Here is an 18,677-nt window from a genome sequence, read left to right on the forward strand (position 1 = left end):
AATTTATTTAGCTGCTTAGCATTTATAGTATTTACCAGTATTTTTATAGTATCTAAAGTTATAATTGCATTTAAAATTAAATATTCAAAAGTCTCTATTTATAGTATTTATAGTATTTTAAGTATTTAAGTATTTAAAAGTACAATATTTAGCCAAATTAATTGCTATATTGCTACATTCGATATATTGATTGTAAACTGTTGATTAACTGATATTTTGATTTATATAGTATTGAACCATTTAATTTATATTTATTAAGCCAATTTAATATTTAACACATTTAAATAACACACTGTGAGGAGGAGATTAGAATTACAGTATAGATATTGTTATTGATTGCTCACTGGAAAACTAGCTATACCTGTCTATAAATTTAGAAGGAAAAAGTAGATACAGTAACATATATATACAAATATACATTTATATAAAATAATAATAATAATAATAAAAAAAAAAGATAATAGAGGCGCTAACTGGCGAATGAAAATTTGGTGTAATATTGATAGGATAATTAGAGAGCAAAAGAAAATTTTGAAAGAAATGACAAGCATGGCATCCACAGTGGGGAAAACAGGAAAAAAGATCCCCTCTAATCCCACTATAGCGACAACCTCTCCGGCGACACAAAAATCAACAGAAAGCCTGGCAATGCAAACTCTGCAAGCATCATTAACTTTGATTCAAGAAACGATGATGGCAATGCAGGAAAAATTGTTAAATAACCATGTTGAATTAAAATCAGACATACATGCATTGGACCAGAAAATGAATGATATCCAAACATCAATAGTTAATAATGAAGTGCGAATTCAAAAAGCCGAAACAAGAATTGACCAAACTGAAAAGAAATTAGATATTGTGGACCAAACATTAACGAGCCAAAATAAAGAGATCGAAGATACAATAATTCAATTGGAGATGGACCAGGCTTCCTTCTATTTACGATTTCAGAATGTTGTCGAGGACAAAGAGGAAGACCTAGGTGAAAAGATGGCGGAGCTGATAGCTGAGGCACTTCACGAAGACAAACAGGCGATAATTAGGGAGCTGGACGACGTATATAGAGTCCAGACTAACTATGCAAGAAGGAACAAGCTTCCTAGAGAAGTACATATCCGCTTCGCACGGAAAAAAGTTAGAGATATTCTTTACAACATGGCAAGGGATGAACAGATTATATACCGAGGAAAAGAAATAATAATTTTAAAACAGATACCAAGAAGAGTCCGGGAGTTGAGGAAGGGATATAGATTTCTGGCCATACAGTTGAATAAAAGAAAGATACTATTTAGGTGGCTTCTCCCAGAAGGGATGCTAATAACCTGGCAAGGAAGAAAAATAAAAATAGAAAGCCTGAGTACAGCACAAGACTTCCTTGACCAGTTAAGAGGTGTGGAAGAAGAGCAGGGGAGCAAGGAAGAACTAGAAACAGCAGTAGTGGAGGAGGAAGCCCTACACCAACAGAACACAAACGAAGCAACTGTAGAGGAGAAGACAGAAGAAGAAGAAGAAGCCAAAGAGAAGAAAGCAAGACCAGTAAGGGCCGTAAGAAACAAACAAGAACCAACAATCAGATAGGGGTATAGAGATGAATGACTTGAAGCTAATATCTGTAAATGTTAATGGACTAAATGAATATAAAAAGAGGAAAAGAATATTAACAAAACTAGGTAAACAAAATGTTGATATAATGTGTTTACAAGAGGTACACATAAAAAAAGAAGAAAGTAAATGTCTAGAATACAAAAAATTTGGTCAAACATTTGATTCGCTGGCAGAGAAAAAGAAGAGGGGGGTGGCTATTTACGTAAAAAAAGGAATTGAAGCAGAATTGAAATTCAAAGATACAAAGGGTAGAATCCTTATGGTTGAAATTAAGAGAGGGAATTCCAAGGTATTATTAGTGGGCATTTATGCCCCGAATAAAAAACAGGGAGAATTTTTTAAGAAACTCCACGAACAATTAGTGAAAATGGCATATAATGAAATCTGTATGATAGGGGATTTTAACGGCATCGTGGACCCGGAGAAGGACCACAAGAGCAATAAAGTAAAAAAAAAATAAAAGGACAAATTTACCGAGAGCTTTTTTTGAGTTAGTTGATGAATTGGATCTAATTGACATCTGGCGTACCTTGCACCCAAATGACAGACAATATACCTTCTTTTCAAACCCACAAAAGTCGTGGTCTAGAATTGACATGGCATGGGTCAGTAGGAGTTTGGGGTTAGAAATCGGAACAGCTGTAATTAAACCAAACGATTGGGCAGACCATAATCCATTGGAGATTAGATGGAAGCCTGTTCAGAGAAAATACCAACGGAGGTGGAGGTTTAATGCTAAATTACTGGGCGACAAGGACTGTATACAAAAATTTAAAGAAGAAATAAATTTTTTTTTCAAGGAAAATGAAAATAAAGGCACATCCCGTGCAATAGTTTGGGACACAATGAAGGCTTACCTGAGAGGAGTTGTGATTTCATACACCGCTCATAAAAATAAACAAGAAAGGAAGACCCTGGAAGACTATTTAAATCATATAGGAGAAGCAGAAAGAAAACTCCAAGATGATCCAGAAGACGAAGCAGCCAAAGAAAATTGGATGATGTGGAAGCATAAAGTAAATATCATGGAGCAAGAAGAGTTAGCACAAAGAATGAAAAGAACGAAACAATATCTTTTTGAGAACACTAACAAATCGGGGAGGTGGCTGGCCTATAAATTAAAAAAGGAAAATGAAAGGGGAATAATCCATACTTTAGAGGACTCTAAGGGCAAATTATTGACTAATGAGGAAGAAAAACGAGATAGGGTGAGAGAATATTACGAATTTTTATATAAAGAAGGGGAGACATCTGATGACAAAATAGAAAAGTATTTGATAAAAGCAGAACTCCCACAAATAACTGATGAAGAGAAAGAAATGCTTAATAGAAAGATTACAATTGAAGAATTAAAAACAGCCCTCTCCAAACTGAAAAACAATAAAGCCCCAGGACCTGACGGATTTCCAGGGGAAATATACAAAAAATTAGAAGAAATACTCCAACCGAAATTAGTAGAAATTTTTAATGACGCACTGTTGGACCATAAAATTCCAGAGTCATGGAAAGAGGCGCATGTCACACTCGTGCCGAAAGAAGGTGCCGACCTAAAACAAATTCAAAATTACAGACCAATTTCGCTTCTTAATACGGACTACAAATTATTCATGGGCATAATTGCGGAAAGAATGAAAAAGATTTTAAATAATTGGATATATAAAGACCAGAACGGATTTTTACCGGGGAGACAAATTAGGGATAACATGAGAATTGTGCTAGATACGCTAGAGTATTATGAGGAACACCCCGGGAAACAGATGGCTCTGATTTTTGTCGATGCTCAAAAGGCATTTGACAACCTAAATTGGAAATTTATGATTAAACAAATTGAGATTATGAAATTCGGAACAAATTTTGAAATGATGATTAAATCTATCTATAACAACCAAAAGGCGAGTATCCTGGTGAATGGGGATAGGACTAAAACATTTCAAATTAGTAAGGGAGTAAGGCAAGGCTGTCCCCTATCCCCTTTATTGTTTATTCTGGCCCTAGAAGTCCTTCTACGGAAAATTAGAGCTAACGATGAAATAACAGGATTGAAGATTAGGAAGGAGACTTATAAGACACAAGCATTTGCAGATGATGTTGCTCTAATCCTTGAAGACCCTATAGAGTCGGGACCTAAAGTATTGGAGGAATTAAGTAAATATGGAGAGGTGGCAGGCTTCATATTGAACAAAACTAAAACTAAAGTATTGATTAAGAACATAACAGAGAGTCAGCAAAACGAGATAGAAGAAGTATTAGGACTACAGGTTGCCAAAAAAATTAAATACTTAGGAATTTGGATTACATCAAGATGTTCGACTCTGAAAGACGATAACTATATTCCCCTAATTAGAAAAATAAAACAAGACCTAGATAACTGGAAAAAAATAAGATTATCACTTTTGGGCAAGATAGCCACAATTAAGATGAACATCCTCCCCAGAATATTATTTCTATTCCAAAATATACCAATAAATTTAGATAAAAAATTCTTTCTAGAATTAGACAAAATCATTAGAGAATTTATATGGGAGGGGAAAAAACCGAGATTTTCCATTAAAATTTTAAGAGGCAAAAGAGATATAGGTGGATTTGGACTCCCGGATTGGGAAACATACTATAGGTCAGCTAAGCTAGTTTGGATAAGAGATTGGATTACCCTGGAAAATGCGAGAATTCTTACTCTAGAAGGCCATGACTTGCAAAAAGGCTGGCATGCCCACATCTGGGAAATGGAGAAGAAAAAGAAGACATATTTCCATAGACATAAAATTAGAGATTCCTTGATACAAACATGGACCCAGATCAGACAAATACACTACAAGAAAATCCCAAATTGGCTCTCAACGATGGAGGCCCTGACTCACCCAAATAGGTGGGAGAGGGAGAAAATGGCCAGATATAAAGATATTCTAGACGAAGGAGGGAGGCTTAAATCAAATGATACCTTACGAGAGCAAGGAATAACCTTAGATTGGTGGACCTACTCACAAGTAAAATCCAGATATCAGAGGGACAAAGAACAATACGGTCTAGAACTGGGACCAAATGGATTGGATAAAGTTCTGATGGGAACAAATAAAAAGATTCTGGCAAAATTATACAATTATCTGTTAAGCGATGAGAAGTTTGAAGATGTTACAAAGAATCAAATAATTGCATGGGAGAAAAATATAGGGTGCAATATAAATTTCGGGGAATGGGAGGAGGCATGGAATAGAAATCTTAAATTGACTAGAGCGGTGGCATATAAGGAAAATCATTACAAAATGTTTCATAGGTGGTACCTAGCCCCGGCCAGACTAGCGAAGATATATCCTAATATACATCCTAACTGTTGGAAATGTGGCCATGGCCAAGGCACCTTCTTTCACATGTGGTGGACATGCCCGGAAGCGAAAGGATATTGGAGTAAGATCAGGAGATGGTTACAGGAAATAATCAGGGAAGATATTGAATTAACACCAGAGATTTTCCTCCTGGGAATAATAAAGAAGCCATATAGAAAGGAAATGACACATTTAATGATCCATATAATTACAGCCGCTAGACTGGCATACGCACAGTTTTGGAAAGAGAAAACTCAACCACCAGAAGAGCTTACAATTAAGAAAATACTCGAATGCGCAGAGATGACTAAATTAACTTATGAATTAAATGATGAAAAGTCAGTATACTATATGGTGTGGGAAAGGTGGTACAAGTGGTTGCATGACAAAATGGAAGAAAGATCTAAGGTGTGTTAAATATTGGTTAAAAGTGAGTCAAAATATTAACAAGTATTATTTATGTAAATAGTTAAAACACTGCATATCCGATACAAATTGAAAATGTTTACTATATTTATGTGTTCTACGTTACTGTTTGAATGAAAGGCTTTTTGCGCATCAAGGAAAACCAGTGAAAGTTGTTTCTCTGCGTGTAGTTCGTAATACTCTAATATATCTACTATCGTACGTGTATTATTTTTGATTTGCCCTCCTGGCAGGAATCCACTTTGGTCCAAATGTATATGTTTGTTCAGAATCACCTTTAGTCTTCCCGCAATTATTGACATAAATAATTTGTAATCAGAATTCAATAGAGAGATAGGCCTATAATTTTGTATTAATTGTAGGTCTGAATCCTCCTTATGAATCAATGTAATTAGAGCTTCTGACCAGGATTTGGGTGTGTTTGTCTCTTGCAATTCATCATTAAATATTTCTAACATAAGTCCTCCAGTCTGTTCTATCGTATTTTTGTACAGTTCAATCGGTAATCCATCTGGGCCTGGGGTCTTATTATTTTTTTGTTTTTTCATTGCCATTCCAAATTCAGTTTCAGAGATTGGTCTATTCAATGTTTCTTTCTGTTCGTCTGTCAACTTGCAAGCTTTTATTTCCTCTATATATCTCTGTATTTCAGTTTTCTTCTTTTGTTCCTGAGTATATAATCTAGAGAGGAAGGTATGTACTATTCTTTTTTTGTCTTCTGTTTTATAACATATTTTCCCCTCTTCATCTTTCAGATATTGTATCATTCTTTTTTCTTTTTCTTTTTTAAATTTATAGGCTAACCATCTACTTATTTTGTTTGCATGCTCAAAATAGTTTTGTTTCGCTGCCTTTATTTTCAAAGCTATTTCTTCTTGTGTAATCAAATTTAATTTTTGTTTAGTTATTCTCCTTTCCTCTATAATTTTCTTATTTTGCGGATCTTTATATAGCTTTTCTTCTAATTTTTGGAGTTCTTCCTGTAATTTATTTTGTTGGTATCTTTTCTGTTTATTCCTCTTTGCAATATATGCAATTGACACCCCTCTAATGTAAGCTTTTAAAGTATCCCAAAGATTTTGGGGCGAGGTGTGTTCTTTTTTGTTTATACCTAAAAAGATCTCTATCTCTTTTCCCACTAGTTGTTTGTATTCTTTCTCCTTACATAAATACTGGCTTAGAGTCCACCTTTTGTATCTTTTTTGTTCCTTCCAATGTATTATTAGAGGATTGTGGTCCGCCCATTCATTTATTCCAATATCTATTTTTTCTATCTCCAATTGCAATTGCGCTGTCATCCAGGCCATGTCGATCCTGACCACGATTGGTGCGGGTGGGAATAGTATGTGTATTGTCTTTCTTCTTTGTTGATTTCTCTCCAAGTATCTTTTAAACCTAATTCTGATATCATATTAAAAAACTCTTTTGGTAATATTTCCTTTTTTTTGCTCTTATTCTCACTATAATAATCTTTTTTATCGCGTTGTGATCTCCTATTATACATATGTTTTCTATTTCTTGTTCTAATACTTTATTGTGTAATTTTTTGTAAAAATCTTTTTGGTTTGTATTAGGGGCAGAGATCACTACTAATAAGAATTGTTTCATTTCAGTATCTAATTTGATCATCAAAATTTTCCCTCATCATCTACATACTTCAATTCTGATTTTAATCTTTCTTTTATATACACTGCTATTCCTCTTTTTTATTTTTTTTCTAATCATAAATAATTATAAGTTCATTTTTTCTGCTTCATGCAAAATATCCAAAAGGGGTTTCCAATCAGCATAAACCCTAGTTAGCATATTTCCTTTAATCACAGCTTTCAATTTAGCCAGCTAGTTCCATCATCTTCACCATCTATTCCTCCATTGTGGGTAATGTCAAATCTTTCCACTGTTGTGCATCTCTTTCTTTCTTTCTTTCTTTCTTTCTTTCTTTCTTTCTTTCTTTCTTTCTTTCTTTCTTTCTTTCTTTCTTTCTTTCTTCCTTCCTTCCTTCCTTCCTTCCTTCCTTCCTTCCTTCCTTCCTTCCTCTTTCTTTCTTTCCTTTCCACTTTCTCTCTCTCCCCCCCCTCTCTTTCTCACTTTCTATGTCTCTCTGTCTTTGTCCTTCTCTCCCTCCCTCCCTCCCTTTCTTTCCTTCTCTATGCCATGCAGCCCACTGATGCAGCTGCTCTGGGTGGCTTATGATAAGTAAACAAGAAAAAAGCTCTGCTGCTCTGCTCCACTTTCTCCTGCTTTCAATTACCCACTGCATTTTGCATCCTGGCTCCAATCATCTCACCAAGTTGCCTCTGTCCTGATGTTTGTTACTTTCCTTTTCTCATGCCTGCAGCCTTCATTTTTCTTGCTCTCCAAACACACAAATACAATTTCTTCTTTTGATACACACACAGCCACCAGAAGGTATTATCTCTTTGTAGCTGAAATGCTGGTGTAGTCCAGCTAATCCAATTACTGGAAAAACGTCTAAAAGGAGAAAACGTCTAAAAGGAGAGGAGTAAGAACCTTGTATTGACCCCTGGAATAGCTTCCTTCTAAAAAAAACACAAAACAACCTAGGTGCAAATCTTCCACAAGCCACAGAAGCTCAATATGTGACTTCAGAGCAGACAGGATCTTTCAGCCCAATCGATCTGACAGAAAAGTATTGAGAACATTTATTTCAGTATTTTTTTTTTAAATTGATTTATATGCCACCCTTCTCCGGAAGCTCAGGGTGGCTTACAGTGCGTTAAGCAATAGCCTTCATACTTTTGTATATTTTATACAAAGTCAGCTTATTGCCCCCTTACGGGTCTCAATTTACCTACCTTAGAAAGGATGGAAGGCTGAGTCAACCTTGAGCCTGGCGAGATTCGAACTTACTTTAATTGCAGACAGCTGGTGTTAAATTACAGTGCTTTAGTCTGCAGAGCTATCCAGGCTCCAGTATTTGGCGGAAATTGTTTATAGTTTAATTACAACACAATGCAGCCCCCCCCCCAAATGTTGATGTTGTGGTTAAGTTGCTGGCCTAGAAATCATGAGACTCTTAGTACCAGTCCTGCCTTAGGCCTGAAAGTCCTGGGTGACTTTTGGCCACTCATTGTCTCTCGTGAGGTCTTTTGGCCACTCATTGTCTCTCGTAAGGTCTATGGAGATTCTCAGTCATCCAGGACATGGTTGTCTCAAAGGTGCTTTTTCAAGAGGCAACTGGACTTTCTGAAAAAGCGTCTTTGGGACTCTCGTAAGGTACTTGTGGGCAAAAGAGGAGGAACGTATATTGAGTTACTTATAAAGTAATAAAAGTGGGATAAAAATCTGATAAATAAATAAAGCTGTTTGTTTGCTTTTTTAAAAAAAATGTATTTATTTTGTCCATGCTCTTCTCCAAAAACATCTTAAGGCGTCCTTCACCTCCTTGTTTCTCAGGCTGTAAATCAAAGGGTTCAGCAGAGGGATAACAATTGTATAGAAAATAGCAAGAATTTTGTCACTCACATCCTGGATGGGGGATCCATTGCTTGATTTTGATCGGAAATGTAAAATGAGGATTGCCCCGTGGAAGATGGTAACTGCAGTTAGGTGTGAAGTGCAAGTAGAGAAGGCTTTCAGCCTGCCTGAAGCTGAACTGATCCTCATAATGTTGGCAAGAATATATATATATGAAAGCAAAACACACAGCACAGTAGTTGTTTCTACCAGTCCAGCCACATAAAAAATGAGAAGTTCATTTAGGTGAGTGTCAGTACAGGAGAGCAATAGAAGGGCTGTGATATCACAATATACTTGATTGATCTCAGACCGACAGAAGGACAATCTGAAAGTGAAAATGGTATGTAGAAGGGAATGGAAAAAGCCCAGGAGATAGGAACCTGCCATCAGAAGAATGCAGACTCTGGGAGACATGAGGACTGGGTACTGCAAGGGTTTGCAGATAGCCACGTATCGGTCATAGGCCATTGCTGCAAGGAGAAAGCACTCTGCACTCGCCAAGCCTATGACAAAGTACATCTGCATCGCACACCCAATAAAGGAAATTGATTTCTTATCTTCCAGGAAATTCACCAAAGACTTACAGGCAACCACAGAGGAGAATAGTGAATCTATAAAGGACAGATTGCTGAGGAAGAAGTACATTGGAGTGTGGAGTTGGGGGCTGGCCCTTATTAAAGCAATCATTCCTATATTGCCCACCAATGTAGCCATGTAAAAGACCAGGAACACCAAAAAAAGGATGATCTTCAGGACAGGCTTGTTGGTGAAACTTACAAAGACAAAATCCTTGACTTTTGTGGTGCTGTTTTCTTCTGTCATTTTCCTTCCAGACCTGCAAGGTAAAAGAAATGTGGAAGATGAAGAAAAGCAATAAGTTTTGAATAATTCATATGAGTGATTCAGGGAGTTTGTGGATTCCAAATATAGGGATGATTTATATAAAAGTGGAAGGAAATTTATGAAGAATGAAGGGTGAATTTTATCCAAAGTGTAACTTGCATTCTTCTTGATAATCTATTTAGAAAACTACATAGAGAAATTCACAACAAATTGAGATCTCTTTTTGAGCTCACTAAAAATATCCTTCCAATCAGTAAGAGAAACTTACTGCCTCATTTTCATGCTGCTCAATATGCTGGAATATATTTTCTACCATTCCACCACTCACATTAGCATGCTGGTTGTGGGTAGTGAGCAATAGTCAAAACATGCCAAAGGCATCAGGTTTGCAAATACTGGAGTAGATGGAGAGTTAATGAAGACTTAGGTAGAAAAAGTATCCACCCTTAAGATAAATGTGTGTCTGTGTGCATATTTCAAAAAACAAATTGCCCTAGTGGGAAATTGAAATCATTCACCGTTACTTTTCACATTCACATTTTCGCAAGAAGGAAGGAAGGAAGGAAGGAAGGAAGGAAGGAAGGAAACTATTTAGCCCTTGCAATTATTTGTCTCCGAACCTTCTCCATATTTTACAATTCAATCTACATAATCAAGCTATTTAGTATATTTAATAAACACCTGTTTTAATAGGCATTTAAATGCTACTGTGGGGGCTATTAAATATTCATGCATAAATATTATATTTCTAAAATAATATTCTCTTTTCTCTCCCCTTTCTAAAATTAATAGAGATGAGACTTTCTACAATGCAAGGGACTAAATGAAATATTGATTTAATTTGAGAAACAGTGTAATGCATATTCCAGATAATTAAATACCTGATCATTTTAATGAGAGTGGAGACTTCTGGGATTTCGGTCTGATTTGGGCCACTGTTTGCTTTTTGTAAAGTAAACAGAAAGGAAGCCCCTGCACAGTTCATACGAAATCCAAGTTTAGTTTACCTCCAGCTTTGGCAGAATCTTTTTTATAGGCAAAATTCCTACTCTGCCAGTTTGAATTCACTATAGAGAATCCTGCTTGTTGGATGACTGAGCCACTGGGAAGCATCATGTCTTCTCCTTTGAAAGCTTGTTCTCAGCTGCAGAACAAAGGTTTTTCTTAGATAGAAATATCCTAAGCCTCAGCCAATAAGGAGGCAGTATCTCTATACAAAACGTGTATAAAATCAATGGACACAGGGATGAGCAGAATGTCAAGAACCTCAGAGGGTGAAAAGAGTTCCAGAATTCAAGGTAGGTCCATAGAACAGCAAAGGTCAATGAGGGAGACAGCCATCACATCATTACATCATTTCCTAAAGCAAAAACATTCTTACCCTGAAGCTCCCTACTAAATATAACAACTGGTGTCATAAAATGTCTGGTTTATATGCATATCCAAGCAGAGTTGTCTCTCCCCACAGTGCAAATCTCATTCCTCCAGGCTCTGGGTGCTTGGAGAACATCTTAGCATCCTTCACAGTCTCTAGAGAGGCTGTGATACTTTTCAGTCTCCAATGGGTCTACAGCTATTCCTGGTTTCATTAAGCAATCAATTCCATGTGAGGAAAGAAAAACTAGAGAATATATACATTCAGTATACATACATACATACATACATACATACATACATACATACTCTGTGTGTGTGTGTGTACGTGTGTGTGTGTATTGTTCTACCTTTAATTTTTTATAAATAACTCAAGGTAGAGAACATACAGGTAAAACTCGAAAAATTAGAATATCGTGCAAAAGTTCATTTATTTCAGTAATGCAACTTAAAAGGTGAAACTAATATATGAGATAGACTCATTACATGCAAAGCGAGATAGTTCAAGCCTTGATTTGTCATACTTTTGATGATTATAGTTTACAGCTCATGAAAACCCCAAATTCACAATCTCAGAAAATTAGAATATTGTGAAAAGGTTCAATATTCTAGGCTCAAAATGTCCCACTCTAATCAGCTAATTAAGCCATAACACCTGCAAAGGGTTCCTGAGCCTTTAAATGGTCTCTCAGTCTGGTTCAGTAGGAATCACAATCATGGGAAAGACTGCTGACCTGACAGTTGTGCAGAAAACCATCACTGACACCCTCCATAAGGAGGAAAAGCCTCAAAAGGTAATTGCAAAAGAAGTTGGATGTTCCCAAAGTGCTATATCAAAGCACATTAATAAAAAGTTATGTGGAAGTGAAAAGTGTAGAAGAAAAAGGTGCACAAGCAGCAGGGATGACCGCAGCCTGGAGAGGATTGTTGGGAAAAGGCCATTCAAAAGTGTTGGGGACTTTCACAAGGAGTGGACTGAGGCTGGAGTCAGTGCATCAAGAGCCACCACACACAGACGGATCCTGGATATGGGCTTCAAGTGTCGTATTCCTCTTGTCAAGCCGCTCCTGAACAACAAATAACGTCAGAAACGTCTTACCTGGGCTAAAGAAAAAAAGAACTGGTCGGTTGCTCAGTGGTCCAAAGTCCTCTTTTCTGATGAGAGCAACTTTTGCATCTCATTTGGAAACCAAGGACCCAGAGTCTGGAGGAAGAATGGAGAGGCACACACTGCAAGATGCTTGAAGTCCAGTGTGAAGTTTCCACAGTCTGTGTTGATTTGGGGAGCCATGTCATCTGCTGGTGTTGGTCCACTGTGCTTCATTAAGTTCAGGGTCAATGCAGCCGTCTACCAGGAGATTTTGGGGCACTTCATGCTTCCTTCCGCAGACGAGCTTTATGGGGATGCTGACTTCATTTTCCAGCAGGACTTGGCACTTGCCCACACTGCCAAAAGTACTAAAACCTGGTTCAATGACCATGGGATTACTGTGCTTGATTGGCCAGCAAACTCACCTGACCTGAACCCCATAGAGAATCTATGGGGCATTGCCAAGAGAAAGATGAGAGACATGAGACCGAACAATGCAGAAGAGCTGAAGGCCGTTATTGAAGCATCCTGGTCTTCCATAACACCTCAGCAGTGCCACAGGCTGATAGCATCCATGCCATGCCGCATTGAGGCAGTAATTGATGCAAAAGGGGCCCATACCAAGTACTGAGTACATATGCATGCTTATACTTTTCAGAGGTCCAATATTGTTCTATGTACAATCCTTGTTTTATTGATTTCATGTAATCTAATTTTCTGAGATTGTGAATTTGGAGTTTTCATGAGCTGTAAACTATAATCATCAAAATTATGACAAATCAAGGCTTAAACTATCTCGCTTTGCATGTAATGAGTCTATCTCATATATTAGTTTCACCTTTTAAGTTGCATTACTGAAATAAATGAACTTTTGCATGATATTCTAATTTTTCGAGTTTCACCTGTATATAATAATCTCTCCTCCTCTTATTTTCCCACAAGAACGCCTGTTATCTTTTTATGATTTTTTTCCTGAATGTTTTATTTTTGTTGTATAACACTCAAGAGTTAATAAGAATGAGTGGAGTGGCCTTACAAATTCTTGAAAAAAAGAAATTTTTAAAATGAAGTTTGTTTGGTTTTACTTTACTGCTGCTTCTTGATGTCCATGCAGTTCAGGCCTGGTAAGAAGTTCAGTGTTGATGATTGTATCACAACTTGTTCATCCTTCTGGGCCGATTATGGTAAAATCTATGGAGAATTCTATATACATCTGGCAGAATGCCAAACAGACCATGGGAACATAGAAAGCAAGGGGGGGCAAACAGAAAAATGGAAAAATGGAAAAAGAAAGAGAATAGAGGGAATAAAGTGGGAGAAAGGAGAAAAATAAATAAAAAGATACAAAAAACAACTGCTTCTGTTATATTAAGAAAAAAGTTTAATAATATACATTATATATATTATTATACAATTTTAATATATATTATATGTGCTTAATATATAATATTAAATATGATAATATAATTATTATATTTAATAATATATATTAAACACATATATTAAACATTTATATGTGTGTGTTTCACACACACACACACACAATACAGGTAGTCCTCGACTTGCAACAGTTCATTATAAGTCATGATTTATGATCATTTTTCACACTTATAATCAGTGCAGCGTCTCTGTTAGGAAATTGTTATTACCCAACTGGTTGGTCAGGAAATATATAAACCAAGATTGTGTGTTTGTAGCTAAAGAATTATGTAGTTTTAAAAACTGTGTTGCATCATCCTGCATCCTGATTGGCTGAGCTCTGTAGCCAATGTACTTAAGGAGAGCTGAATTATGGTTTGTGTGGACACTACACCATTTTACCAGCTGATATGTTGTAACTCTATATTTGATCTCTCTGCATGATCATTGCTTGATCATGGTTATTTATTGCTTTTCTAATATTTATTGACTGTTTTTATATTGAACTGTGTTCCTGAATGAAACTAAAGAAGATCTGTTTTATTGTATTTTTCTACAACTGTAAGAAGACTTTATATTTGGAAAATATCCCTGGACTGATCTTATCTCATTTTATATGTGTATGACTTGGAATGTTTTTGGACTATGATTTTTCTTTTTCCCTAAAAGTAAAATATTATCAAAACCCAGTTTGTTTGTATGTGAATTGTTATTATCCATAATCATTCTCAGTCGCTTTCATGCATAAACTCAAAGGGTACTCTGCTCAATAACCCACCACATCGGTTGTGAGCCAAGAATATCCTTAACAATCTCCATGGACACATGATCAAAATTCAGATCTTCACAACTGACTCACATTTATGGCGGTTGCAGTGTCCCAGGGTCATGTAATCAGCTTTTAAGGACTTCTGACAAACAAAGTCAATGAGAAAGCCAGATTCACTTAACAACTGTATTACTAACTTAACAACGGCAGTGATTAACAACTGTGAGAAGGGCAGTCTGGATTTTTCAGCCTAACTTACCTTACAGAAAAGTATTGAGAAAAATACTTTCCTGACAGCAGGGAACTGCTTGAGTACACAGTTCTACTCTTCTAAGTCAGTGTTAGAGAGATTCTCCAACAAGGACCCAGGCACGTAAATAGGGTTGTCCTCTGAACAGCTGCTGGACAATAGCTAAGCTGGAAGGCCAGATCAATTCAATGGGTGTATATTTACATATCTTTTCTTTGTTTGATTCTGGATCCATGTGATAAGGAGAAGTGGGCTAGTTTGTGAAAGTTAACTCAGCAAGACTGCTTCTTGGACCTTCCAGAGCCTAAGGAAGCAAGAAGAGGTTGTGTTCAGTTCCTCAAGTACAGTAATCTAATGGGGCTATACTGCAAATCCAAGTCAGTAGAGGACATCCTGGCATGTCTCTTCAATCAGAAATTTTGGCTTGATAGCTGAACTTAGTATTACAGTTATGCAAACCCAAAGAGTTGCAATTTGGGTAGTAGGGAGAAGGTAATCTGCTTATTCATTGGATGGTAAATGAGAAACAAGCCCTCATTTCTCTTCCATTTACATGTTTCATAGTTTATCCAGCTCCAGCATGACAAAACAACCAGGTTCTGACAAGGATATCCCTATCATCCCATTTGGAATTAGGTGGGTTTAAAACCCAGGAGAAAATATATTTTGATTTCCCCCTTTCTAATTATATATTCCTAGGAAATCTACAAGGAGCACATGCATCACTGGAATGGAAATGCATTGAGAATGTTAGAGGATCCACCCACTGATTTCACAGCTCAGGGTGAAGATGTGCATAGACTGGTTTATTCATTTGATTTTTTAAGGCTTCCTCCTCATCAAATTACTGTAGACAACTTATATAGGAGTAAAAATATCAAAACAACGAATCCATAAAAATCATTTTTATTTCGTATTATCAATCAGACAATTAACTCCAAAACACTCATAAGCATGGTGACACAGTGATTCCAACGCAATATTGCAGGTTGACTTTGCCCACAGCCAGCAGTTCGATCCTGACTGGCTCAAGATTGACTCAGCCTTCCATCCTTCTAAGGTTGGTAAAATGAGGATCCAAATTATTGGGGGCAATATGCTGACATTTGTATACCCTTCAGAGTGTGCTGTAAAGCACTATGTAGTGGTATATAAGTCTAAGTGCTGTAGCTGTTGCTAAACATGATCTCATGGTTTCTTGGCCTTTTGCCTAGACAGAAAAGAAGTCTTCATGGAAGATCCTAACACTTTGTCATCAAGTACATGAAAAGAAGAATACAGTAAAGCATATTAAATCATTTATAACAAAGAACATTCTGCTTTTATATTTCAGAGAAATTATTTACAGATTAATTACAATACCATGGCCTCTCTAAATTAGGAAAACTGTTGCTTTCTTTAAACAAAAAAATATCTAATTATTTTGACCCAGGCTCTTCTCCAAGAACTTCTTAAGGCATCCTTGACCTCTTTGTTTCTCAGGCTATAAATCAAAGGGTTCAGTAAGGGGATAACAATTGTGTAGAAAACAGCAAGAATTTTGTCACTCATATCTTGATGGGGCGATCTGTTGCTAGATTTTGGTTGGAAGTGTAAAATAAGGATTGCCCCGTGGAAGATGGTAACCACGGTGAGGTGTGAAGTGCAGGTGGAGAAAGCTTTCAGCCTGCCTGCGGCAGAGTGAATTCCTATTACAATGTTGGTGAGAATGTATATATAAGAAACTGCTACACTCAGGATGGTAATTACTTCCACAAGCCCAGCCACATAAAAGATCAGAAGTTCATTGATGTAAGCATCAGAACAGGAAAGTGATAAAAGCGCAGTGATGTCACAGAAAAAATGATTGATAACTGAACCACAAAATGAGAGTTGGAAAGTAAAAATAGTATGTATAAAAGAATGTAAAAGACCAAGAACATAGGAACCTGCCACCAGAAGAATACAGGCCTTGGGAGACATGAGGACAGGATACAACAAGGGTTTGCAGATAGCTACATACCGGTCATAAGCCATTGCAGCAAGGAGAAAGCACTCTGCACTCCCTAGACCTATAAAAAAGTACATTTGTATTGCACATCCAGTATAGGAAATTGAGTTTTTATCTGCCAAAAAGTTCACTAACATCTTTGGAGCAAACACAGAAGAGAAACATGCATCCAGAATGGATAAGCTGCTGAGAAAGAAATACATAGGGGTATGGAGACAGGCACTGGTCCCTATTAAAGCAACCATTCCTAGATTTTCTATCAAAGTAGTTACATAAATGAGAAAGAATATTAAAAAGAGGATGATCTGCATTTTAGGACTGCTTGTTAATCCTACAAATATGAACTCCTTGATAGCTGTGGTGGTGTTTTCTTCAAACATCACGTCCAGATTTTTTTCCCCCATATCTGCAAAATTCCAAAGAATAGATAAGGAAAAACATTTTTTGTTTGTTTTTGTACAACACAAAATGAATGTACAGAGTTTATTGCCATCAATGAGTAAAGATAATTAAATAAGGTGGTAGAAATCTTTCGGCAATAAATCTGGGTTCCAAATAAATAATTATGTCAGTTTATTGCCTGCAGGCAGCAAAACCAATAAATTACTTTCAACTGGTTTAAGAATTTAACAATTGTATTTAATCTACAATCTGATGTACCTCAGAATTGAATGCTACTGAAGCAAATTTATATTATATGATTGAATAAATATACATGATTATTGGTTAATGCTTAAAAAGTATATATTGGCATGATGTGTATGATGTGTATTATATTATACCCTTAAGTGTATGATGCTGTATTCATCCTGTCATTTAATACAAAACAAACCCTAACTCCAACACAACACTATCTATGGTTCTGGAAAGAGAAATAAAATTAAGAGAATTTTAGTTTAACAGATGGTCATCAAATTAACAGAATTTGCAGCCATTCTGTTAATACTTTTTTTTTTACTCATTTTCATAATTTTCTGAATAAGCAACTAGCTAAATGTGTTCAGATTAATTTCTGAGCAAAAGGTAATAGTTGGTAATTAAAAAAGCCAAGAATAAGCCTGAAACACACGATCACTTATATATGTATGCACACATTGTTTTCAAATTACTAGAATTTCTTTAAATTTCTAAACTGTAAGCAAAAATCATTGAAAAAAGACATCCAGGTAGATACGATCTTCTCTCATTGAACAATTATAATTTTCTCAGTTTAAAATAATGGCAGACTTTGCACAAAATAAAATCCGTGGCAGGTAAACTACAATCAGATCACACCTTTTGTTTGTCTAATGCACATTTTCTGGGGACCAGAAATCCAGCTACATGCAATACCTACCGGTATGTTAGGTTTCTGCATTTTCCCCCCCTACCATTTCCAAATACCTTCTGTTTTTCTTTTTTCTTTTTTGTTTTAAATTAGTTATACCATGGCATTGCAGGTGACCTACAGAGTAGGTCCAGCTTTTGTTTTTAGAACTGAATAAGAAGAATAAGAAAAACAAGACTTTGTATAAAATTCAGAACTTTTCTTGCTCCATCTCCATGCTTGACAGCTACTCAAAACGTGTTGGATTGAAAACAGAATTAAAAATAAGAGCAAAATGGAAGAACAACTGACTGGAAATTGGAAAGGAGATGAAAATGGATGTCTTAATCCACGTAGTTCTGGGAAAAATCCATGTACATAGTGTAACTAACCCATAGTCATCTTAAGCCCCCATATCATATGATGGTAAAATAGGTTCTAAGCCTTACTCACTGCATCTACAGTATTTCAAGTTGTTTTATCCCTTTAAGTCCCAAAGTTGCTTTTTCAAGAAGCAACTGGACTTTCTTGTTTTGAAAAACAAGAAAAGTCCAGTTGCCTCTTGAAAAAGCACCTTTGGGACAACTATGACCTGAATGACTGAGAATCTCCATATAGATATCCCTTTAAGTCATTTCTTTCAGGTAAAAGCTAAAATGACAAAATTAACATAGTATAAAGCAAATATTTACTTACCTTGGAAACAGTCTTTGCAGAAATTTAATAAAATTCACAGTTGGAGTAAGAAGGAAGAGACACTCAATTCTCTTATGCTTTAAAAACTAAATTGTATTGATAGGTTTTC

At 36.2% G+C, this 18,677-nt stretch overlaps 2 protein-coding genes across 2 annotated transcripts; both read right to left on the reverse strand.

Annotated features, from left to right (window-relative positions):
* Positions 1-8,705: 8,705 nt before the first annotated feature.
* LOC139327403 (olfactory receptor 5T17-like) lies at positions 8,706-9,653 on the reverse strand. The gene has a single exon (XM_070957221.1). The coding sequence runs from the start codon at positions 9,651-9,653 to the stop codon at positions 8,706-8,708; it is 948 nt and encodes a 315-aa protein (XP_070813322.1).
* A 6,321-nt stretch (positions 9,654-15,974) lies between these two features.
* LOC139327404 (olfactory receptor 5T17-like) lies at positions 15,975-16,970 on the reverse strand. The gene has a single exon (XM_070957222.1). It carries the CDS (start codon positions 16,968-16,970, stop codon positions 15,975-15,977), a length of 996 nt encoding a protein of 331 aa, XP_070813323.1.
* Positions 16,971-18,677: the final 1,707 nt, after the last annotated feature.

Source organism: Pituophis catenifer, unplaced genomic scaffold, assembly GCF_029215685.1.
Source record: "Pituophis catenifer annectens isolate HBS135680 unplaced genomic scaffold, rPitCat1.0.hap2 SCAF_1, whole genome shotgun sequence".
NCBI classification, from domain to species: domain Eukaryota; kingdom Metazoa; phylum Chordata; class Lepidosauria; order Squamata; family Colubridae; genus Pituophis; species Pituophis catenifer.

What these genes read in the sequence shown, in the direction of transcription:
- LOC139327403 (XM_070957221.1), bottom strand. Translation starts at nt 9,653, where the DNA reads ATGACAGAAGAAAACAGCACCACAAAAGTCAAGGATTTTGTCTTTGTA.
- LOC139327404 (XM_070957222.1), bottom strand. Translation starts at nt 16,970, where the DNA reads ATGGGGGAAAAAAATCTGGACGTGATGTTTGAAGAAAACACCACCACA.